Below are 24,949 nucleotides of genomic sequence, written 5' to 3'. Positions count from 1 at the left end.
GCAGTATAGTCTGAAATCCCTTTTGTTTTCTCAATGACGGTCTTCAAATATCCCGAAATTGAACATTAATTTTTGACTGTCTGCAAATATCTAGAAATTAAACGTTTCTTTTGCAGCTGTCAAATATATAGAGAGAAATTATTAAAACAGTCGCTGGAATTTCCTATTTTTGCAAAGAGCTTTGAAAATCACTTATCATCTCACCTCTGTGATTTAAGAAAACTCTTTGCACATCATTTATTTCAAAGTTACCCTCTCCTCCCTTTCAAAAAAGCATTATTTTAAAGATACACTTAGATCTCACTCTTGAGTTATACGTGCACATTTAGCCTTCATGGAGGTCAGAAGAATGCTTCTAGAAACTAAGTTTCTTCCCCTCTCGGAGGCTTCCTAACGGACTAACAAACCCTTCCCATCCCTTGAGGCACGCAGCGTGAATACCACACTACCTCGCCTCAAGAGAAATCTATAAATAAGACCTTGCCGTCATGTCCTAGATATCTCAGGCCTCAGCAGGGATGGCTGTGAACACTCACCTGCAGGAACTGCCTGCAAGGAGTCGCACCCCGCTGACGGGCTGGAAAAGGCGATTTTGTCTCGGGGCAGGCGTGTTTTGTGCATCCCAGAGTCTGAGCTTGATTGACACAGGTTGCAAGGCACCTATCTGGCTGTTAGACTGTGGAGCGTCCTTACTACAGAAAATAACGTTAACTGACAACTATTCCCATAACGTAGCTGTGAGGATTATCTGCTTTATGTTAAAAGTACAGTGCAACATAGACAATTACAAATATATTTTTTTTTTTGAAGGCAAAATAATGCTGCCTAAAAGGCAAGGACGCAAGCACACAGCTTGCAAAAATCCGGTATTCGAAGCAGTTCCCTAGCAGACTTTCACTGTTCTTTGATTCTGACATACTGGCTCCTCGTTATTCTCACTAGTAACATCCCATAGTATTTTCTAATATGAAAATTGCTGTCTCTCATAATAAATGTCTCTGAAGAAAGCTTACAGGAAAAACACATTATTAAGAAGTGTCTCAATGCAAAAAGTTGGGAATTTCTTCACCTGAACAGAATACAAAGATGATGCATTTATATATGCAGATACATCTGTTTGTCTTTTTCTCCCTCTAATTTTTTAATATGTGTTTGATTAGAAAGAGACAGACACACAGACAAAAAAAACACAAAATGTATATGATAACGCTCTGGAAACTTTCATTCTCTTAACAGCCATATTCCTCTCCTTATAAATAACAAATAGTCTACATCATGCAAAGACCTTGGAGAATTTGAGTATGCAAATTAATCATGCACTTGCATAACCTGCTAGTTGTTTATAAAAGTCCTTTTTGTTTTTCATATTTAAAAATCTGCTACATACTATGAGAACCTTTACAGCAAATTACATTTCAGAACTAAACTTATACTAGCTTGGACGGTAATAGGATACTAGATTGTAAAAGGGTAGACGCTGAAGTCAGACAAACATTTGAGTAAATTAAAGTGTTAACATTCTACAATCCTCTTTGTTTAATAGGACCTGCTAATGTAGCACAGTTCTAATAAAACATATTTATTTTCTGTATTGCTTTTGATCCTCAAAGCATTTTTGAGCTATCACTTCTGCGTAAATACTGAAAAAGATCATTCGGTAACCCAAATACTGAAATAAGGCATTAGGCTGATTTATTTAATCACTGGGGCAAAAAATAAAACAAAACAAAAAACAAACCAAGAATGCAGTCAGCAATATCAAAGACTATCAAGAAACGGCTACATAACGCATTTTATAATAATAAAGAGATTCTCAATAAAATTAAATGATCTCGCACACAAATGTCTGTTCTCATTTATGCACTTTAGGAAAAGCAATCAAAAACACCCTGAAGAATCCAGCTAAAAAAAAAAAAAATCGGAAACACATTTGAGTCAAAGCATTCATTATAGATATAGACAACATAGCCACAAGTGTCACCACTAAAATTCTCAATCAACAGTACTTTTTATTAACAACCTGTTTGCATAATTGAGCATTAATATAAAACTAGATTTAATTGTTTATTTTACTTGGCTTTTAGGGCTGACCAAAGCAAATAATCAATTTATTGCTAGTAGGCAGCCACTGCATTTTAGAGTACGATTAATTATGCAGACTTAGGATCATTCTGCTTAAATTCTGGTCCCTTTACTGTTACCAAGCATTTTGCCACTGGCACCAATGACATCAACATTTCATCCAAGCCAAGAAACTGTTGGGCTAAAGATAAACCCAGTAGTATTAATTTGGCACTACTGCCCACCTTGGCTTAAATCTGACAACGGTGACATTTCCTCAGTTTGGTAACAGAAGTTAACTCACTTGGTTTGTAAGCTGTTGCCTAACAAATTTTGTATAGGAGGCTCTAGAAAAGTGGGTCGCGTGGCAGAAGATGCCGCGCAACGTGGGCACCGTCACTGCCTGCGAAACTGGGGCTGAACAGGCAGGTAGATAGTTTGATGGAGGCACTACTTGGGACCCATGAACTGCATGTGAAGAGGCAAGGTGGCTAAAATTGAGAAAACCTAAGTATGCCTAAGCTCTGCCCCAATCTGAAGAAATCCCAAATAAACCCACCCGATAATTCTACCTAACTATAAGGCTAAACGGCCCCTTCACTGTGCAGGGTGACGGTCTCTTAACGAAGCACGAAGGGCTGCCTCCCAACGCGGTGTAGCAGCACTCCCGTCTCAGCACTAAGGTACCTAACTTGTACAGGCAGCTGTACTGCAATTCTAGGAGGCACCTTAATGCCATCCAGTGGGATCCAAATTAGTAGGCATGCTTAGACTATTCCTAAAGTCACCTGGACCACAACAAAAAATAGCAGTTGTAGTTACTTTCTTTTAGAGAGGGGAGTGGAGAGAGAGCAGGTGTCGCCATCTCCCTTTTCTGTAATAGTTTGAGAGACTGCGATGGACCTGAACTCCAGGCTTTCAATAGCCCGGGGCAGTTCAAATCCACAACTTCCAAATTCCAAGAGGCTGCTTTAACTGTCGCACTATACTGCCAGGGCTAATCTCCTCACTTCCCTTCAAAACTTGAAGATTCAGGAACTTTCATAAATGGAAGGGCGTGAAGAACAATCTGGGGCTCTTGTTCCCACCTTCAGGATTGTTCTATAGCAGAGAGTCCTTTGATAAAAATGCTGTGAGAGCAAAAACACAGCTGAGGACCGGGCTCCTCCCTGCATTAGCTGGCGAGGCTGCGTGCAAGCCTGGCAGCCCCTGCTTTATCGTCAGCGCGAGCACTCTAACTTCCGTGCTGTTGTGCAAAAGTCTCTTCCTTTGACTTCTGTCATAAAAGTTGACCTCAGCTCAGTGAAGTGCCTTTCTTCAAGAAAGCTGTGCTCTGCACTGCGAGTGGAAAGGGATGCTTTGCGTACAACTCTGGATAACTGTTCCAACTCCAGAGCGGAGCATCACGGCTGTACTGGCATCACCTATTCCCTCGTCCCATTCAACATGCCCAATAAACCTTCGCTGGTATCCATGTTCTTTGCACAATTAATCAATGTAACTGCTTCATGCTTGACGCCTGACTTCTTGAATCACATGCTCTGACTTGTATTAATTACTCAGGCTATCTAAGAGCTGGTCTGCTCTCTGGAGGTGACTATCCCTCTCCATCCGCTGAGCAGGGGAACCTGATCAGGAGGACTATACTCCTAACTTAAGCACTTGTCTTATGTACCTAAATGTTGATGGTATGAAATGCATTTCACTTTAAAAAAAATCAAGTTATTCTTAAAATATTTCTCAGTTCTTAGACACTTTCCTATTCTTAAAAATAACAAACCTTTTAAAATATCTTACATTTTCCAAAATTCTCAACTCTTTGCCCATATATTGTTCACTGATCTCATGTCTAGCATCTTAAAACAATTCACAAAAAGCTTATTAAAACCTAATAAGAAAAGTATTCTGGTGGATTTCATCAGAGGAGATAATAGCCTACAATCTAGAGCATGAATACATCAAAAGAAAAACAGTGCAGTTTAGACAAATAATACTCTGAATGTATTGTTCCCATAAGCAGATGTTAAACTACTTCACTGTAAGGCGGAACTTATAAATCCCAAATAAATGTTATTTTTATGTGAATAAACAAGATCAGTTTATTATTTCAGCAGAGCAGCATAACATTCTTGTACGTATGTCTTATTATGAAGATATATTGAAAGTAAATACCTGCTATTGAGCAAAAATGCTATGTGTATATAAAAGTACTGATAAAACAGGATAGAATGGGTGTATCCGGACTGGCACGTTAACTCAAGCATCAATAAAACTCAAGTTTAAAAATCCCATCTCAGATAAGCCAGCTGGCTCAATTTTAAACCATCGTCTAACTGGAGCTATAGATCCTTGTGTGCAGAGAGGACATGGGCTGGGGTCTGCTCTGAAGTTATACCCTGAGACAAGCTGCACACAAAAACAAGCTCAGAAAACAAAAAAAAACAAACAAAAAGACCCACGGGCTTTCCTGGGCATTGTTAATATCAAAAACAATTGACATGAAGCAACAAAAAATAAAACACTGACTTCCTGCTGGCTACACATCTCAGGGCTGTTACACTGATCTCGCTCACAACTTCATCAGTAGTTACTCTTCTTACCGAAATAGATCTTTAAAATCTATAAATCTTCACTATTCACTTCAGAACCATTAAAAACTGTTAGGACTACAGATATCTATCATAAAGAACCTATTGACATTGTTTTCAATGCATTTTTACAGTTAGGTGTAACAACATAAAACTATTCATAAAAGCAATATATCAAATTCCAATGTACTTACATCAGTGTCAGGTCCCTTGTCAGCCCCAGGACATGAGAAGGTAACAAATTCATGGCATCTCTTATGAACCACAAAACAGCAAACTGTAAGAAAATGGAAAAACCAGAATGGCCTAAGTTTAGTCGTCTTCTATTGAAGTGAGGATAACTACACAGGAAGTAAACTTAGGGCCAAATACTTCACCCACTGCTCAACAAAAGAAAGCAGTGCCAGGTGTTAAACAGAGACACACCCAAGAAAGCCACACATCAAATAACCAATAAAATTAGATAGGAAAGGGAAGATAAAGTTAAGAAAAGTATGCACATTTAACAATCAAAAGAATCCATAACGATGATTTTTTGAATGTTTAAGACAGCCCCTAGCATTAAAACACTGTGTGGGCTGCACAACTCCGTGAAGCCAATTTCCTGAATCAAAATCTGTTATCAGTAACACGAACACTGTCAGTATGCCTCGGGGCAAGAGCAGGAGGCATAAACGGAGTACATGAAGCCTGCAAGGAACCCATCCTGATGGGTTCCAGATGAAGTCGTCTACGGAAAATCCAACGTCTGTACTAGTTAATGACAAACCAAAGCTCTCAGTTGAGGCTGCTGGGGAGAACAAAGTGTCCTCACAGCACTGAAAAGCAGGCGATAACGGGAAAAGAAAATTAGCTTATGACTACAGCATGACTTTCCTTTAGAACTGATGAACGATCTAAAAGAACTTTTTTCTTTTTGCTGGCGGTGGGGGAGATAAGGAAAGCTCATTCTCATTTAGTTATGTCACGTGACAGAGGTCATAGCTGTCACATAGCAGAGGTCATACGCGTCCCCAAAAACCACGAAAAAAGAACAATTTCCTTGGGTGAGTTTACTCCGAGAAACAGGAATTTGTTCACCTTCATTAGAAGTTCCTTCTTAATGCTAAACTTACTTCGGATATTTCCCAATCAGTCAGTCAATCCCTTTGGGAATTACAGAGTCTGTAACGCACCTTCTGCCTCTGCTGAGGGCAAAAATTGGGGAAAAACTCCCAGTCAGCAGAGTACATGAATAATTTCTAGAAAGATTACTTCAACAATCTCTACACCAAAGAATCCAGTACTTCCTCAAACTTACCCACAGTTCAACCAAAAAGAACAATTCTAGATTTAAGATTGTGAAAATCTGGAAATAAACATCTCACTATCGTGCAATGTTTTGCAATAAGTCAGGAGATTATAATGAAACAATTCCAAAGTAATTCACAGCTTCTTTATAGGTAATACATTCCCTGAGCACTTCTAATTTTTGTGTTTCCAGGTAATAAAAATACACTATTTTAAAGGAGACTTTAAAGAATAAAACAGATTTTAATTGATTTGCAATTACAAACATTGAATTTCCTCAGCTTCAGTGGAAATTGAGCAAGTTCCCTCAATTTTTCAAAACAGCTCATTGTATCAGGAGTCTTTAGCACTTTTCTTTCTCATTTATAACGTACACGAATTCCTGTCACTTCAGGGAAACAAGAACCGAGGAAGAAGCTATAAAGTGCCCCCTCTTGCCACCGCAGTGTTCAGCTGCGGATTCCACCCAGCGCCGCACTGGCCTGCTTTACACCCTTCAGCTGGCTGGCTTTAAAGAAATCTCCTTCAGCACCCTCACATCTTTCTTCAGCTATTTTTCACCATCCTTCCCTGCGGTAATTGTTTCCAACTGTTCCTATTTTTGACAGGGCACGTGTTTATTCTTTGGGTAAATGGTATAAAACAGGCTTTGCTCCACTGATTTCAGTTCAGCTTTGCTGACTTTATGTGAGCCAAAGTTCTGGCTCAATGTATGCTGCCCGCTCGCGGGTCTAGTTTGTAAATCTGTCTAAATCCTAATGAATCCTACAATTATCATTTGGATGGTTTGTTTCTACGGATGGAAAGATCAGTGAGTGGCAATTACTATTAATATCACTTGCAGCTGAGAAACATTTCAGTTCCAAATTGTACTTTTTGCTTCCAAACTTCCCAGTCTTTCAGACAATAGCCTGATTTGTGTTTGCAGGAGTAGATCATTTAAATAAAAATAATTTTGTTAACTTTTTTTTTTCCTGAAGGATGTAACTAATTACTTTTGTATGGAGTAGTCACACGTTTGCAAAATACTACAAGATAACCTACGCTAACGATCTCGAAAATACCTCTGAAGGTTGTAGAGCTGATCTGCTTCATTGAAGTCCTTCCCCAAGCCTGGGAGCCTACACGGGCTAGTCCAGTTCTGCCTCTGCTCAGCAATAATGTATTTCACAGAAATTCGACACACTTTGGCATCTATTTTGGGTAATATTTATGAACTACTCTAGTCACATCCTATCTCTGAGTTGAGCGCCCCTCATTAACATATTAACGAATTCATGCAACCACGGTTTTAATAGCAATATATAATAAATGCCAAGACAGGAAAACCAGCACCGCTCTTTGTAATAGCCCTTTCTAGTCTATGCCTATGAACTTAAGCTTCTAACGTTAGTGAAAACTATGCTAATCATGCTACAATGAAAACTCCCGCCCCCCAAAAAAAAACAGAACGAAACCTACAGCCTTTGTCCTTTTGCACTACAATTAAACTACACTTATAAAACCTCTTCTTAAGGCTTAAATGATTAAGAGGGACTACCAAACTTTCTAAGCCTTTCTAGGCTGGTTCCGTTTGCCAGCCGACGGACCGCTGCGTACGCCTCAAGGCCGCCCTGGGCGAGGAGAAACCTCGCGCCGTGAAAGACAAACCCGAAGCCCGGAAGGCGGCCAGACCCGTCGCCGAGGGGAGCGCGCCGCCTGCCACCTCCCCGACGGCCGCCTTCGCTGCCCGGCCGTGCAGCCGAGCCCCTTCGCACGCGGCGAGCGCAGCTCCTGCAGCCTGCGGTACTCCAACTCCCCTTGTGGCAGCTCGCTCCATCTGAACTACAAGAAATCATTGCAGAGCATTAATGTGCTTTCACAAAAAGCCCGCCGCTACCACAAGAGTATTGTATTTTCTTTTGCATGCGCTGCGCTCTCAAACCAACGCGGTACAGAAAATATGCTCTCTGTACGCCTGGAAGGATTTATTTTATTTCAGTTTGTTCTTCAGTCATATCATACTTTGTTTGTCCATTGGGACGTTAAAAAAATATGCATGCCTTTTCCTTAAAAAATATGAAAGTCTCAATTTTCTACCTTTATTTCACATTTATATTCGTAGTGGGTTATCCACCTCCGTAAAATTTGTAGGTAACTAATTCAAAAGCTTCAGTGCTGTCTCACCTTTTGAGACTCTTCAAGCGAAAAATAAATAATTCGACATAAAAATAATAACAACCGAACAGGCAACTCTCACGGAACTATACATCTAACAGGAAAAGTATGAGCGTGAGCTGAAACACTGTCAGTAGCAGTCATTTCCAAACTTAAAATATAATGTTCAAATTTTCATTTTCAAATCCAGCCTCAGGCCTTTAGAACGTGTTTTAGAAGCTTTAATTTTTCTCTTAATTTCACAAAATAATACATAGCTAAATGATCTACAGTAAAAAGGTACTTAAGTAGAAACAAAGTGTTTGCCAAAAATATCGTGACATTTTACGGGATTAATGATGTAAAGGAACTTTTCTCTTGTCACTTGTTTTTGCAAAGATGTTAATAGTGTCACATCACTTCTCACGGCTGCTAAGAAGTCACATTATGCTCATCACCTTCCCGGAACAAAAGTTATATTACGCTACTTTTGCGGAAACTGCCAAGGAAATTTGCTGCTTTACATGTTAACAACAGCGCGAGTAGAAGAGAGCTGGCACACGTTACGCACAGCAGCTTGAGAGCAAATGCTATCACCAGGCCGACAGCTAAAAGGAAAATCACTGTGGTATTTTCATGCTTTGACAGCCCGATCTTGATCCGGGGTATATATAATACGGTTGCAAACTTCCAGCTTTTCCAGCTCTGGAGTTGCTGGAGACAAGTACCTGTCCGAGCAGCCCGGGCAGGGGGCCGCGGGGAGGACGGCCGAGACCACCGCGGGCCCTGCGTGGCCAACGGGGCCCCGCAGCTCGCTCCCGCTGGCACGGCGCGCTACGAGATCTGTGGATTTACGATAAATAACCGGGGGCAATTCATTCTCACCAAGGGTTTTCTGTCAGTTCCCAGTACTGAGAAAAACATGCTGTTACTAAAAAAATATATAAATTGTAATGGGTCACTTATAGTTACAATGGACTGATGTAGATTTTCAACTGTTTTCTAAATTACTTGCTGCATGAAGGTTATCAGCATGATCCATTGGCTGGGAGTTATCTGCTAAAAATACTGCTCCTAGTAGGTTTCACATGACACAGACTACTGAGACAGAAATGAAATATTACAATAATAAATACAGAAGCAATCGCCTCTATTAGATGATCTATAAAGGAGAAAAGCTATTGTTAAGCCCCAGTCACCCACACATTGTTTAGCCGTATGTCTGAAGAGCTTTACAGCCACAGGCATGCCAAATACCTAGGGGTAAAAATATGAAGACAAAAGTCATATTTTAAAATTTGGCATTATTTACAAAAGTCTAACAGATGATTCAAAAACTAATTTTACATTCCCGCTTTAGGAAGAAAGAGGCCAGCTTACAGAAGACTTTCCAGCAGAAATGCATGCCTCCACTACACCACCAATCTATTCAGTAAAACAAACTAAGCAGCAAGCCTAAAGCATGCAGAGAGTACATTAAGAAACTGCAGATATAATAAGTCTATAATAAATCCAGCATTTTTCAAGTGAGTTTAACCAAATTGCCCGTTATTTGCTTTAGAGAAATCAGTGAGCTTTCTCAAGTCATCTTTGACTCATTTCTACAACAGTCAAGACTATTCTCCCATCTCAAATTATAAATTAATAAGACCTTAAGCACAATAAAAATCTCCTATTAACCTCCCATGTCAACAGACCTTAAAGCTATGTCTTGACCGGTACAATCACACCACAGTCAGTAGCCTGGCTTTCACGACAAGGGCTACGCCAACGTCTGCCTGCCTATCTAATTTGTTTCTAGGTTTTGAGCATTGATCCTTTCACAGCAAAAGGTAGAAGAGGCCTGATTGAGAGCAATGGGGAAATTAGTCTGCGTGCACTCAGCATTTTTTGTTTTTTGCCTTTACTGTCTAGCCGAACAAGGATTGATTCTGAATTGGACTAAGAAGTTACAATAAAAACATCATGGGCACAAACTCCCTCCCGGCGCTAGCCCTAGAGCGCGCCAGGGAAGTCCGGGGACCTCCAGGAACTGGGAGCTCTGCACAGTTCCTCCGTTCCTGTTTTACACGCTTTGCGTTTTCAGTGAGGCCACCGAATTTCCCCAAGGGCACGTATTACCAGCTGACTCTCTCTTGCGTTTCCCACACAACACCAAGCAATGAATGAACGTGTCACGTGTCACGTATCAGCTTATTCTAAGATTTAATATAGCAATCACATTCAACTGAAATAGGATACTACTTCAAAATAGAAAAATCATTTAAACATTAACTATATTTGTTATTTAAAGAGCTAGTACTGTTTAAATACAGTTACTAGGAATAGATTATAGTCAGGAACAGGGAATATTGCCAGAGCAAGAAGAGTAACAATTAAGAAACAGGACTGAGCAATAGTTGTCTGCTTCCTGTTCTGAATATGATACTATGCTTACGTTTCAGGAAAAAAAGCATTATTTTGCTTCCACTTAATTTGAATGAGGCTGTGCATTATAAATCAAATGCCCAGGCCAGAAATGCCACCTCCAAATGTTACTAACATACTGAATCCACAGGGAAACTTAAAGTTTGCATTATCCTAACTTTTTCAACATATATAATTCATAACACACCAGCTAATTTTCCTGGCACCATTTCATCCCATCCAGAAGAGAGGGCTATCTGAAGAGAGTACCCAGGCTAATGCTGCGAACCGACATGGTCTTTCCACTTCCCACATACAGCTTTCTTTCTTAAAGCAGCCCAGCAAGATACAGTCTGTTCCAAGATAACATGGTTAATAAGAAAAATGGCCCTCTCCCTCCACCACGTTAACCTGTTACTAAGCTTCTTAAAGCTCTTTTGTAACAGCACGAGGTCACACGGCACCTTTACGGTAAGAGGATTCACTAGGTCAACACAGACACTTGTCTACTGTTTCCTGAACTTTTATGTTGTAACTGTGAATTTAAGCATCAAAAGGACCAATTTACTCCGGGCAGAAAAGAGGAATGGAGAAGTCTGCGGTAGGAGGTTGGGGACAAAAAAGGATTTAAGTCTCTTTTGTGGTCATGAATACCTTATTCCTGTTTTATAACCAAATTCACAATGTTCTACTAAAATATAAACTACTACTTAGGAAACAAAGAAGAATATTTAATACTTCTTCAGACAGCAGGAAGGAGAAAATACATATGAATACAGGTTAAGAAGCTGGAATAAGTCTGTCTAATCCATAGTGTGTCACACACTGCTTGCTTCGTGGATTATCTTTATTTCCATTGCAGTTTCTGCAACCCTAAGGCAGCATCAAAAACCTGCCTTGAAGCCAAGAATACAGGCTACATGAAATCAATGTTGACAAATTAGGGCTGGTCCCTACTTCTAAGGTTCAGGATTGAGTGTACTGCTCAGTTACTGGTTTACATATCCTCAGATCCATACATCTGACCTGGCTGCGCAGCTTCTCTTTCTCCACTTCCCAAGTTCAGTCTGGCTAAACAAATAGGGCGGAGGATGGAAGTAACATCTGCTCTACACACTTAAAAATTGTTAAGAGCAAGTAATGGTTAACTGCAACAATATCTTATTTGTGTGAAAGGATTATATAGATCAACTGGACAGTCTTAACTACTCAGGTCATTAACTCCTTTACACTAAGTATAAAACAGATGGATTTGGCCTGTAAGCTGGCTTTGCAAGGCATATAACTGTGTGTAAATACAGTTGGTATGCCTGAGAGAGAAGGCACGCATATTTTCATTTACCCAAACACCTTCGGGGGCCTGGTATGATAAAACAACAAATAAAAACTGCCCCAGTTTCTCTTGTCACTGAAAAAACCTCAAATTCAAGTTGGACTGCTGAATTATATGCTGCTTCAGAATAAACAAACATTTGTAAGTATGTTCCAAAAATACATTCAAATCAGTCAAGAGGGACTAGAAACAAAAGAAGAAGCAAGGAAGAGTGAATACATCATTCATTGAGACCAAAAAAAAAAAAAAAACACAGCCGAGAGTTTTGGAATTCAAAAGAGTTGAGTTTTCATAGGGAACTCATGACAAAAACACTGAAAGGTCAGGTGAATCCCCTGTCTGAGCACTGAAATTTGTCTCCATGCGTTCAGTGTAATTAAAAAGAAAAAAAAACCAATTAATTGTTGGAAAATCTAACTGATAATAGTTTTAGGGATTTTTTATTTTTTTATATGAAAGGGACTGGATACCAAGGAAAGGACAAGTCATTTCACATACGATGAATCTAAAGACAGTCGGGGGGGGGGGGGAGGGAGAGAATCAACACAACACAGTACAAAATAATAAATATATATCTGCAGTTACATGTGTAACATGTTTCAAAAACACGTTTGGATACATTAAAATAGCGGACTATGTGCCCGAGAGGAATGCATTAGAGCTTGCACAGATTTGACAGTTCTGCCCTCTGTTATAAACAAAAGAAGGTACCTTGCTGTTTTTTCCTAAAATTGTAGCACAATCAATGCTTATAAAGCTGAGGAAGGTTTTCAAAATATTAAGGTATTTGAGTATATAATACGAAGTATTCAAGTCTACTAGTTAATTATATGCTTTCTGAACAGAAAGCCCCGTATCTATGCAAAGTCCTAGCTAAAATTTCGTAAGCCTATTATTCTCTCTCCTTGAGGTGTCCCATTTTACAAACGAGTAACACCCCAGGAGTCATCCAAAGTGTCCTGAAATAGCTATTTCAGGAATTTGTACAGCAAAGACGACAACCCACAATAGCACACGTTTTGTACCATTTCTGTAGTCTGAATGCACCGTAGTTTAAAACATTGCTAACCTTAGCGCTTTGTAGGCCAGCAGCTTAAACACTCGGGGTGTCCGTTACAAGCGACTTTGTACCCGCGTAGCGCACAAGCCTATCAGCGAGGAACAGCGCCGCTCTTTCAATTAAACAACGAACGCAGCAGGCAAGCCCGCAAGTGTTTCTGGTGAACACTGAACACTGGCTCCTCATACGCTCCAGCGAATTCAGCACTCACCCGAGCCTCAGAAATGGGATGTCTTAAATAAGCAGCTGTCTTTAGTTTGCTACACCACCAAATGTAAAAGGAAAGGGCTGAGAAAGTGAGCAGTTCAAAGCAGCACCAGGCTGCATCTATTTTAAGACTGTATGAACTGACAGGATGCAACGTGCAACTCGCTCTAGAACGCAGCTGTTAGATTTTGCTTTATTTTGTAATAAAGCTGGAGTTCTGGGAGGCTCCTTACAGGGATCGAACAAAAGCAAACAGCTTTGGAGAAATCACGGTAACAGCCTCTACCAGCACTGATCACAACACAAGTCACGGTCTCACTGAATCCCAGCCACATCCTTCTGCATGAAAAGGAAGCAGCTCCTCGACAAGTAAAACCTTCACTAAAACCAAGGGCAATGAGAGCGGCTTTCCTTTTCCGAGGACTGCTGCCATTGCACATCATGTTCTTCCCAAATCTTCTGCCTCCTCCCAGCAAGTGCAAGAATAACTTTGCTGAGCCCAGAGTTTGGGATTTACCACGGGCAGAGCTCTTCCTTGCTGCTAGCCAAGCCTAAAACTTCAATCGTGAGATGTCTAACACACCAAAGACAAATGTCTGAAAGATGTACGCAATTTCTTAGTCTTTCATCTCATATTAAATCACCCACACGGTCAATTTGCTACAGGCTGCACCACTCTTCAAAGTAATGTTGAAATCAGTTCACAGTTTGAAGCATGCAAAACTGCTGAAATATAGAAAATGTATTAGTACAGTCACAAGAGTTCCAGAAATACTTTAGAGTGTTTTTGTACTAATTGTATAGCTCGTTTTCTCAATACTTCACGTAATAGCTCAGTGTCAAGCTAATTCGATGATATCAAGCTACTCGTGGCTGCGAACCAAGACTTGCTTCCTTTAGTGTGATTTATAATAGACACAAACATAAAACGTGAAATGGCAGAACTGAATGCCAAGAGCTGAATGTTAAGTATTTTAGTAGACTGTGAATTTAAGTCTATTTTTTCGGTTGTTTTTGAGAAACCCTGTAACATATCTAACAAAATTAATGAACTTTACTTGCCAGGAAACACAGGCCGCACATTAATTCCATTATTGCCAAAAAAAACCCAGTATTTGTTTACATCCTGAAATGAAATAAGTGAGGCCAAGATGACACTGCACAAGCTGTTGGACGTGTAACAAAACCATATTCCATGTACTTAACTACCAGAAATAAAGCACTTGTAACACCTGCTTGGACATAATCCTAATAACAGAAATCATTCCCAGTTACCAATGTAACAAGGGTAACAGTCCAATTCTACATTTACTTATGTAGGTGAATATCATTAGAAATCTATTATCCTTTGACATGAACTTTCAAAGGATGATGATTCCAGAATACTGTAATAGGGCTTCAAAGGTAGTAAAGCAAAATACCTACACCTTGTACCTTTATTTTAAAAGGAAGCAAAGCACTTCACTTTGAAAGGAGAAAGAGCTAATCCCACAAAGCAAATGTTACTGCAGCATTTATGTGCTGTTTAACGTTGACATTTGACATACAATTACATATATTCAAGTATGAAGAAAATTATGACACTGATCCACAGAAACACACATCCAGACATGCTTCCTCCTCTTCAGTCCAATTTCATTTGCTCTTTTTAGCTCTTTTCATTTTGGGCAAGGTCTAAATCAAAAAGTTAATTATAAAACTTCTCAAATCCTCTGATGACAAACTGACTTATGTTGCTTAATGATAACCATTATCAGGAGTTAAATTTGCTGTCTAAATGTGCTTTAAACTCCAAAAATTAGTTCATTCCTACTTGCAAGATTAATCAGTTCTGTGGCCCATGCTATGGTATATTCTGTGCTAAAATGTCTCCGTTAAAACCAGAAGATATTAATTTACTTACATAACAAGTCAGTAGCGACTGAACATTGCACGATCTTACATTTCATTAAATCTTGGTCATGTTGCATCACTCTGCCTGAGTGGAGAGATTCAGCTAAACCAATTAATCTGTAGGAACATCCTCTTGACAAAGATCCAGCTTCTGAAGGAAGCATGTCTTGTTAGAGCAGAAGACTTAGTAAACATATCTCCATTTTGGAATTAATCAGTCATGAATTTGCTACATGACTTTCAGCAAACTGCTTTATGAATTTGGGTTTTGCTGTTTTTTTTAAGGGAAGGTGTTTTTTGAATTAAGAAAAGAGGCTTAATTTCACTTAACATGTCAAAAATTTTAAAATTTTGTGCCTGAAAGGCACAAAAAATTGAAAAGCATTATTTAGTCTCTTGCTGGTGCCAAAATAGATCATTTAAGTATAATGAAATTGTCAGTATTCATTACACTACTGTATTTGCAAAGCAATATTTAGTACAAGATAGCTCCAAATTAACATGCTGAATACTAAGAAAACAGGCATTCTCATTAGATGCTGGATTACAATAATTACTAGGAGTCAGATATGATAATTTATTCTACATTAGCTCTAATACAGTAACTTCCTTTGCCTTAATACAAATAGATACAATATTACATTGAAGTTAATTTATCCAATCAACCAACAGAAGGGAAGATATTAAAGGCATGCTAACAGTACCAACTGCAGTGTGGCACAATATATGAAAACCTAGGATGGGCAGCAGAGGCAGACAGCCACAGTAACATGAACATCGCTGTAAAAGGACATACTCTGCCAAGAAATGACTTCACAGAAGTTCTCTCTACAGCACCGTACAGTGCGTTTGAACGACCGCCAGACGACGGATGATAACCAGAATGCTTTACACAGACCTTCCCAATGGCCCACAAGAAGATGCAAAGGGTAAGAGTAGTGAAGGGGATGAATGTTGGGGGAAGAGCATCACACAACAGACACACTCAGGCTGCTCTCACCAGCTCTTCTCTCCAGGGTTTTGGACCACCGCAACCAGCCAGCAGCCTGTGCTGTGCTGCCTGGAGGCCCACAGAATTTCCATCCCAAGAAAGCCCAGATTTTATGGCAATAATTATTCTTTGCCTCCCTCAACCTATGTAAAGTGTGGCTTGCAAAGCAAAAAGCATTTTAAAATAAAAAGGTTCAAAAGATATGCCTGAAATTTTCAAATGAGCCAAAGGAAAAATGTGGAATTTCAGCTTCATTTAGACATGATGGAAACTAATAAAGCCAACTGATAATCACCTTAGGCACTTTTCTCAAAGGATTCAGGCTGGGATTTTTGATCTTAAACATCCATTCTATTTCAGTAGCAAGCACTGTATTATATTAAGAAACTGAAGCTGTTTTGTTCATTGATATAAGATTTTTCCTGTTGCTGTTTCTCTTTACTTTTTGATATTATGCAACAGATGCTCAATATTTCTTGCAAGTCTTATCCAATTAACTACATCTTATTAAAGGGTCATCTGCTATAAACTTCAAAATCACTTTCCTACTCTCATCAGTCACTGAAAACATAGCTTCATCTCAGAACAGCAGCAACTTCTCTGAGAGAAGAACAACGCACAAAAACCCTCTGCACTAGACAAATTACAGCGAGAAAGTTATTGCCAAACTCATTTAAAACTTGTAAGACAAACACACAGAGAAACAAATTACACTATTAAGAAAATCCATCCTTCTCCTATTGGTGGAACATTTTTTTCCCCAGTGTGTTTGAATGGTAAATTAATTAGTCATAACAAGCAGATTCATTTTTTTATGTTTGGTAGTCATCAAAATGACACAGTTAAGTTAATGACATGAGTTACAGTAATTCATTCCAAAGAGCAAAAATGGTAATTACAAAATGGAAAATACCTGCAGGTTCAGATGTAGGTAGCACACACACAAAAGATGAAACCATCAAAATATATCATTTGATTATTAATGAATTATTTACATTCACAGTAAAACAATTAAAGAGAAATATTTTTCCAGAAAAAGTAGGTTGGGAGGGGTGATGTGCAGGAGGAACACCAGTTCTGTAACAGTCAACAGAATCTGTCACCATAACAGTCACTGCAACTTTTAAAACCTGAGCATCCATTCAGGAAAATTAAACCAATTATACCCACCAGCCTACTAATGCAATGCTATGAGTTCACGTAAAACCCTTCCTAGCTTCCATATGTTGGTTTCCAGAGCTTTGCTAGCTCAAGTATTTTCACTCTTTAGGAAATGCTGCATCACTATGCAGAACTGACATAGTGATGATTTCCTAAGTCATGGTTAAATGACCACTTTAATTTGACAGATGGCACACTGCTTTCAAAAAGGGTGGTCCTGACTGCTTGCTTCCATGTCTTAACGGTTACGCAGCCAAGTTTTTTTTTTTTTTCCTGGCAAGGTTAGTTTTTAGCTGGACCAGTTCCCTGAACACACACGAACATGAATGTTCACGTAGCACCAAGAGAGAATGAAAGACCTCAGTGGCAGCCTAGATATATGCTATATTTATCCTAGATAAAGCAAGCAGGTAATCGTGACCTAAGTGAATGCTGGAACTCAATCTATCTTGCATGCGGAAGTCAGTGAGCGAAGAAGCTTTCCTCCTATCTCAGATTGTACAGATGGCTTATAAAGATTTCAAAACATTTTTCAAGAGCAGACAAGATTCCTAGAGTTTGATCTTTATTTCAAAACGTTCATCAAAATTAAGCCTAAATTTGAGTTCTTAGAAAGCATAGCGGCTATTCTCATATTACTGTCTACACTCATTATGTCATAAGGAACCTTGACTATTAATACCCTGAAAATAGTATACATAGACTTTTCACTGTATAATCATGACATATTTGTGCAGTTTTTCTTGGCCCACTGAAGCAGAAACATATAAAGTATTTCTTAGTTTATGAGCATTTTTCTCATGATTTGGAAAGGTAAGTACTATTTTCTATCCCATGTATTTACTAAAAGCAATATATTTGCCTAAGTAATAAACTAGGCATAAACAGCTCCGAGACGCTCACAGACGTTCATCTCAGAACACTGCTTGAAAATTCTTGGCCTGTTCTAAGCATCAGTAAGGATCTGGAACTCAATAAGCCATTACTCAAAAAAGCAGGAAGACGGAGGGCAGGGATGAAGGAAGGGGCTAGGAAAGGTAAAGAACATTCTGCCAGGGCTTTGACATTACAACTCACTTTTCCATGACACATGCATGAAAGGTCTACAGTCCAAAACTGATGCAAATTAATTTCTGCAATTATTAACTTTTCAGACCCTTTTTCTTCGAGGTTTTACCATATGACACACTAGCACTTTTAAAGCAATCATAGAGGACATGAGAGAATTAAAATTTTCCATAAGTGCTCCGAAAAATCTGTAACTTGATAAGGAAAACAAGAACCAAAAGTCAAAGCCAATAATTTGAGTTCGTAGTTGATATCTGTTCTTTTAAAAACTAACTAACACGTAAAATAAGAACTCGCTCTATTTCTAATGTATGTTTAAAAACATTAAAAAAAAATTGGAGTATTTCTTAAAAACAAACCCCCCAAACCTTTTATTTTGAAGTTTAAAGGTTTTCTCATATAAACAATCACTATTTTCCTGTACTAACCTAACTATCTTCCTTTTTATATATAGTACAACAATGCAATTAAATGCATATTATAAAAATATTTAATATCATTATAAATTAGTTTTAACAGAGTCTCCACAACACATTTATGTACATCTGGGATGCTGCATTATTCAAACAACACTAAAAATATTAGTAGATCTACCAACTCTACAAGACAAGGTATTGCTCGAGGCAGAGTATAAATCACCCCACTAGATACCTGGACAAGTCAAAACAGGCCTATTTTATTTTTCCCCAGGAAACAGAAAGTGTAGATCAAAAAATGTAAATATCATCAGACTCTCTGCTGAACCTTAGTACTCTTCTAACACTCCAGTGAGCGGGGAACAAAACCCCAGACGCCGAGTTTGGCATCCAGCCCCAGAATGACATCCGCGAGCAGTTAGTCACTCGATCCGTGATGCATGAGGCTCGGATCTGCGTTCTGCCGAGCAGGCACCGCACAACAGCAGGTTCCAACCAGGTGCCCCCTTCCCAAATCACAGCAACCCAGGAATGAAACTCCATGCGTGCAAGAAAACACGTAAAAGCATAGCAAAGGAACATACACAGACAAGATAGTACTGCTGAGTAATTTCCATGAGCATATAACAGAGAAAAAACAGGTATATCCATACTAAAGCACTTTAACGGGACAAGACTTCTTTGCAGTGTTGTCAAGCCCATACAGTGCTGATGGAAAGCAGAAAAAACTGAGAACAGATAACACCACCTCAAGGTTTATTCAATGGAGTACACAATCCAGAAAGCCTACAGCAAGTCATCTCACTTAAGTACTTTCTCCAGTCCTGCGATCTGTGTTTATGCGTCTCTTATTTCCTGAGCCAGGCCTAATCCAGACGTTCAACGCTGTCTTAGGTTCTAACTGACCAAAGCCTGTACTTTGTAATGTTTCCTGTTAGACCGCGGTTTAGTGACAAAGATTATTCCATAGCTAGTTTGGAGCAAGATTTAAAAAACCAAAAAACCAACCACCACAACCATATTTTCACTTGCAAGATTTGGATTTAAAATCTTTATGCTCAATAGCCTGAATAATGCGGTTTTATATAATACAGCTCACTCATTACATCTCACCCACACTTCTCAAATACTATTCAATATTTCCGATTGTGCATATTCCTTCATTGCAGCCAAAAATAGTTTTTATTTCAATCATTTTATGCCTTTTTAATGCTGCACACTGCAGCGTGCTTAAAATCCTTCACAACTTGAGTAAAATAATGCAATAGAACTGTAAGAAAGCAAGTGATTTATGCAAAATTACATGTTCTCTCTGTAAACAATGTGAAACCTTTACAGAAGTGGATGGAAAATAACAAATTCCAGCAGACTCCAACTGGCATGAGAACAGATGAATTCTAGATGAATTATGTTGAAGTGGTATAACAAATGTAGAGCTAACTTCAGGCTTTGAAGTTTGAAAAATTAAATCCTACTTACAATACAGTATAATATATCAACAAGCTGCTATACAAGAAATCAAACTTCCAATAATACCTAGATGCAACATAAATTTTCAGTGTGACAGGAACTTTGCTTCAAAGCTGTAATGATTAACTTGCAAATAAGACATTCATAATGTAGGTGTTAAAATGGGACTAAACTCTGTCTTAGACAAATGGACGGGAGGGAGAGAGGGAGGGAGAGAGGGAGGGAGGGAGGGAGGGAGGGAGGGAGGGAGAGAGGGAGGGAGAGAGGGAGGGAGAGAGGGAGGGAGAGAGGGAGGGAGAGAGGGAGGGAGAGAGGGAGGGAGAGAGGGAGGGAGAGAGGGAGGGAGAGAGGGAGGGAGAGAGGGAGGGAGAGAGGGAGGGAGAGAGGGAGGGAGAGAGGGAGGGAGAGAGGGAGGGAGAGAGGGAGGGAGAGAGGGAGGGAGAGAGGGAGGGAGAGAGGGAGGGAGAGAGGGAGGGAGAGAGGGAGGGAGAGAGGGAGGGAGAGAGGGAGGGAGAGAGGGAGGGAGAGAGGGAGGGAGAGAGGGAGGGAGAGAGGGAGGGAGAGGGTAAACTGTTCACAAAGCACTCCAGTTAAAGTCTCTCCATAGAAAAATTCTTTAGAAAATTAATTTCTTCATTAGTTAGGGTAAAAACATCTCCCCAGACTTGGATGGCAAACCCACAACAACTGAAGCCTGTAGGGTTTCACTCTGCAACAAAAATTCTCCTCTGGCACAGGCTGTTTGCATGCAACGGGCAGGAAAACAAGCTAAGCAACATCAACCTGTGAAGTTCTTCACTAAAGAAAGGATCATTAGATTGTAGTTCCACATCTACTTCACACGAGCATAAACCAGCACCACTGCTTAAAATGTTTCTGCTAACTGCCCCGCTCACCAGAGGCTTACTTCTGCCCCTGGACTAGTCCCTTCTTTTTGCCTGCATCCTTAACTGAGTGGCCGCGAGAAAACTTTTTTTTTCGGTTAAAGACATGACGCTGTCCCACACTCCCAAACCCAAGTTCACCCCTTCTTTGTGACACTACTGGTGCTGCTTCTATTACATGCTGACGCAGCAAAAAGATTTACTGCACAAAAAAAGGACGAGCGTGCAGTCAGTCAGCCAGGCAATCGCACGGACTGCGGTTCCAGAGCAAGACGGGGCAGGACAGTATTTCTGACTTGGAGCAGTTTACCTGAGTTATGGAATAGCACTGTAGTCTTCACCAGGAAAGGTTCAGCAACTTCACAACTCAGATTGGACAGCTAGGAAAACCCCGGTTTCAGGTTTTGTCCCATTTCCCCAGCCATCTGCTACTCCCTTATTTTAACAATATATATGCTAACTAAGCAGCAGATTTTTGCATTGAAATATTAGTAGTTAAATTCTAGGAAGAAACACAAAGATTGTCTCTGAACTACGTTAAATATGATTGGTGAGACAATTGCTACAGTTGAGATACCAACCAATGCATTTGTTCTGAAACCCACAAACTGGATAGAACTTGTTAAAAACAGATTTATGAACGTGACTCAGAATTTGGAACAAACTGAAGATGAGCGACAAAACAAAAAAGGAACAGAAAAAATGTGTTCTATTATCTTAAAAAATGTCCAGGGCTGACAATACACATTGAGCCTGCTGAGGATACAGCCCTCGTTTCTTTATTTCAATACTTTTTAAAATTTCTTTTTCTGGCTTCACTGCCTTATAGTACAACTACAGAATAAAGAGGGCTTTTTAGATTTTCTTTTCCTTCTTCCGGGACACACTTCTGCTAAGTGACAGCTGATACTAATAATAATGATATTAATAAAAGCATTACCAAGTATTACAATAATCAGAAATGTATAGTTAATTTCCATAATGTAAATGGAACCTCATTCTTATAAGAGAATTTTGTATTCCTGCATAATTGATTTTTGAAGAGATATTACTTCATAATTGCTTTAAGCTTTTGTGAAAAATCTCACAAAAATATTGAAAGCTTTTATTTTAAATTACTGCTATACAGTGTGAACTGATGTTTCATGGATATTTGTTTGTGAGGGAAAACAAAAGAGCCTATTAATGTTTTAGAAGTACACAAGTTTTCCGTATGGATTTTACATCCATTCACAGAACATTAACTGAGTAAATCTATTACATTGAGAAATGCAAGGGGTTTCACAAGTTCAATTTTGTTAGTCATAATTTCAGCTTTAAATGACACTCTGTTCTAAAGAAAGAGATTATGCCTTTTCTTCCTGCTTTATGACCCAGTTGGCATTTAAGTCAATCCACTAAAGTTTATCTGCTTCAAAGGAAGCTCAAAATAACCCATTAAAGGAATATGCAGATCTCTGAGCCTTTTAAAAATACTTTCATCTAGTAAGAACATATTACATTACTAAGAAACTGTGGCTGAATCTGTTATTCAGCTCTCTCTAGTTCTTTCATAATTTCACTTTTGCCATCCTGCGTAATATAAATTAAACTGATGGCAAGATGTTTATAGTAACTTCAGGTTACAATACAGGTTGCTGAAAACAAACTTCCATTCCAACTCATATTTATAATGTTTAGAACAGTAAGGAAAGCATTTTGAAGAACATAACACATCTTGAATTGTTTCTTTCAGAGCAGAAGGGAAGATGGCTGCTTGAAAAACCATTGCTGTATCTATTTAAGAGTTCTCTTCCATACTAAAAAGCTGCATCAAAAAGTTACTAACTTCCCAAAATCCTAACAGCAAAGATGAATTGCCTTTCAGCAAACACAGCTGCATCATGAAAGTCATTTAGTGATGCTATTAACAGATTTGATGAATATAAAGCACATTTAACATAAGGCTTATGGAAGAATATTGATTAGACTAACAGACTACTGAAATAAGACTTGCCTGCTGCAGTTTCCCTCCCTTCAGAAGAGACAGTAAATCGCAAAACATCGTGGAGTCACAAAAAAGGATACTGATATTTATTCATTAGTGACAAGTAAAGCAGCATGACTTTTCTAGAACGGTTAATAAAAGCAAGCAATGCTTTTCTTGCAGAGATCTATACCTCTGAAGAACTCTGCGTGGATCAAAATACCGGCTCTTCTACACTTAATGCCATCTTATTAATCATTCAATATAAGCAGAACACTAGAAAAAGAACTTTATTAAAAATCAGCATAAATAATTAAGACTTTAACCATGTCACAGCCTTTATCTTTGGCATTAAGTACTTCAAAGTTTTGGAGTAAGATGCAACCAAAATCAGATGAGCTTTCATTACACTTGCGGTGTATTGATAGCACCAGGGAAAAGCATCCTGATACACAGCGAGGCATATTTTAGCTCTTTTCAGGAGCTTTTCAACAATTCAGATCGGTCTCCCATGCTTTACGCTTCATTTCAGGATCTTACATGTGAGGCTTTGTTAAATGGTTTTAAAAGCTACCTGCAGTAAAAGAAAAAAAACTAAACCTCATGCCACCTTTTTAAAGTGGAAAAATATTCCTTCTTCAGAATAGTTACTCTATTTGACATAGGAATTATTATAACCTCAGCATACTCAAATGACTTTCAGCCTTTTTAGTAAATGTCTTCTCTCATGCATATTTTAGTCATTGAAATTCCATTTCCAGTAATCCTGTGCATGTTCACCTTTCTGTTAGGGAGGAATTTACCATAAAGTTTGTTCACATAACTGCTTTCATTTATACAGTGCTTATATTGATGCTAATACCCCCGGTTTCCTCCAAATACTAAGTCAGTAGACAACTCCTGGTTGTTAAGTTAATGGACACTACTCTTCATACAAAAATTCAGATCTTCCCTAACTTTTGTTGAGCAGCCCATCACTTCTGGCTTTTGCTCCCGCTTTACAGCTAACTTTGTAAATACAAAATATATCCTTCTTCCTGACTGAGGCACTGTGATTCATCAAGTTACAGTGGGAGGGGTGATTATCTTGGGTTTCCCGATTATTACAGGTTTATAAATTAACACCCATGGGATTCATCTCACCTACATGTTTATAGACATTTAGTGTTCATACCTGTTTGAGCTCACTGCTTTATAGTCAATGGATAGAAAAGGCACCTCTTTTAAAAGAAGTGCTTTATCTCTTCGTAATGTGAATACCTGCATCATATGAAAAAGTCTCCTACCAGGATAGGTGGATACTACTCTATTTAATCTCAATCAAAAGCATATGTTTATCACACCTCAGGAGAGCCCATTTCTCTCTCCATGGGCTATAAAGGAATTCAAGGCATCTCTCTCAAAGTTTAAAATAGACAGTGCAGGCATTTAAATGAGAATGGATTAATCTCATTCTATATGTTGGCTAAAGTAAAATGAGGTTTAAAACAATGGGATAATCTGTGTATACTTTATGCTTAGGGCAAGCTACTGCTGTTTGGCTGAAGTCAGCATGTCTGGCTGGTGCGCCTGAGCATGCTGTATCAAATAATGAAAACTGCTGTGCTAGTGACCAAACAGGAACAAATGCATTGCTTTTGGTTTCCACGAGTAGGGCACTTACAGAAGACTTCTTTCTTCTCGTATCTTAGTGCATAGTGAGTGGTTAGATTTTTGATTATGCCACCTTTTATGGTTCACTGCATATGCATTAAATGCAGCAAAAAGGTCAAGACCAAGTAGCAGCTGTTTAAGGACTGTCAAACCAAAGCTCCCCCCCCCCCCCCAAATATAGTGCATTGACTTTCATCACTTTCAGTTCATTCCTTCCCATTTTGGACTAATTTCCGGACATGTTATGCAAAGGATAAGACGGTATGAAAAAATGAAAGAATAGATGCAAATTCCCTAGTGGCTGTTAATGTGTCTAGACTCATTCATTGACCTAGAAATCTTAATTGCCTCTCTTCTATCTGACAG

General features: G+C 39.0%; 1 protein-coding gene across 3 annotated transcripts in view; it reads right to left on the bottom strand.

Annotated features, from left to right (window-relative positions):
• PRKCA (protein kinase C alpha) overlaps nt 1-24,949 on the bottom strand; it is a 166,635-nt gene that overhangs the window by 97,998 nt on the left and 43,688 nt on the right. For 2 of the 3 annotated variants that reach the window (XR_011135498.1, XM_068913761.1), the window contains exon 3: nt 4,844-4,926. The exons of the other annotated variant lie outside the window; for it this stretch is intronic. Coding sequence is in view for 1 of the 2 variants with exons in the window: in XM_068913761.1 (XP_068769862.1) it covers nt 4,844-4,926 (83 nt within the window). In the remaining variant the exon portion in view is untranslated. The remainder of the gene's footprint in view (nt 1-4,843; nt 4,927-24,949) is intronic. 3 annotated transcript variants of the gene reach the window in all.

Source organism: Struthio camelus, chromosome 19, assembly GCF_040807025.1.
Source record: "Struthio camelus isolate bStrCam1 chromosome 19, bStrCam1.hap1, whole genome shotgun sequence".
Taxonomy (NCBI): domain Eukaryota; kingdom Metazoa; phylum Chordata; class Aves; order Struthioniformes; family Struthionidae; genus Struthio; species Struthio camelus.
Note: the sequence above shows the minus strand (reverse complement) of the source record. Positions and strands in the feature narration are given on the sequence as shown.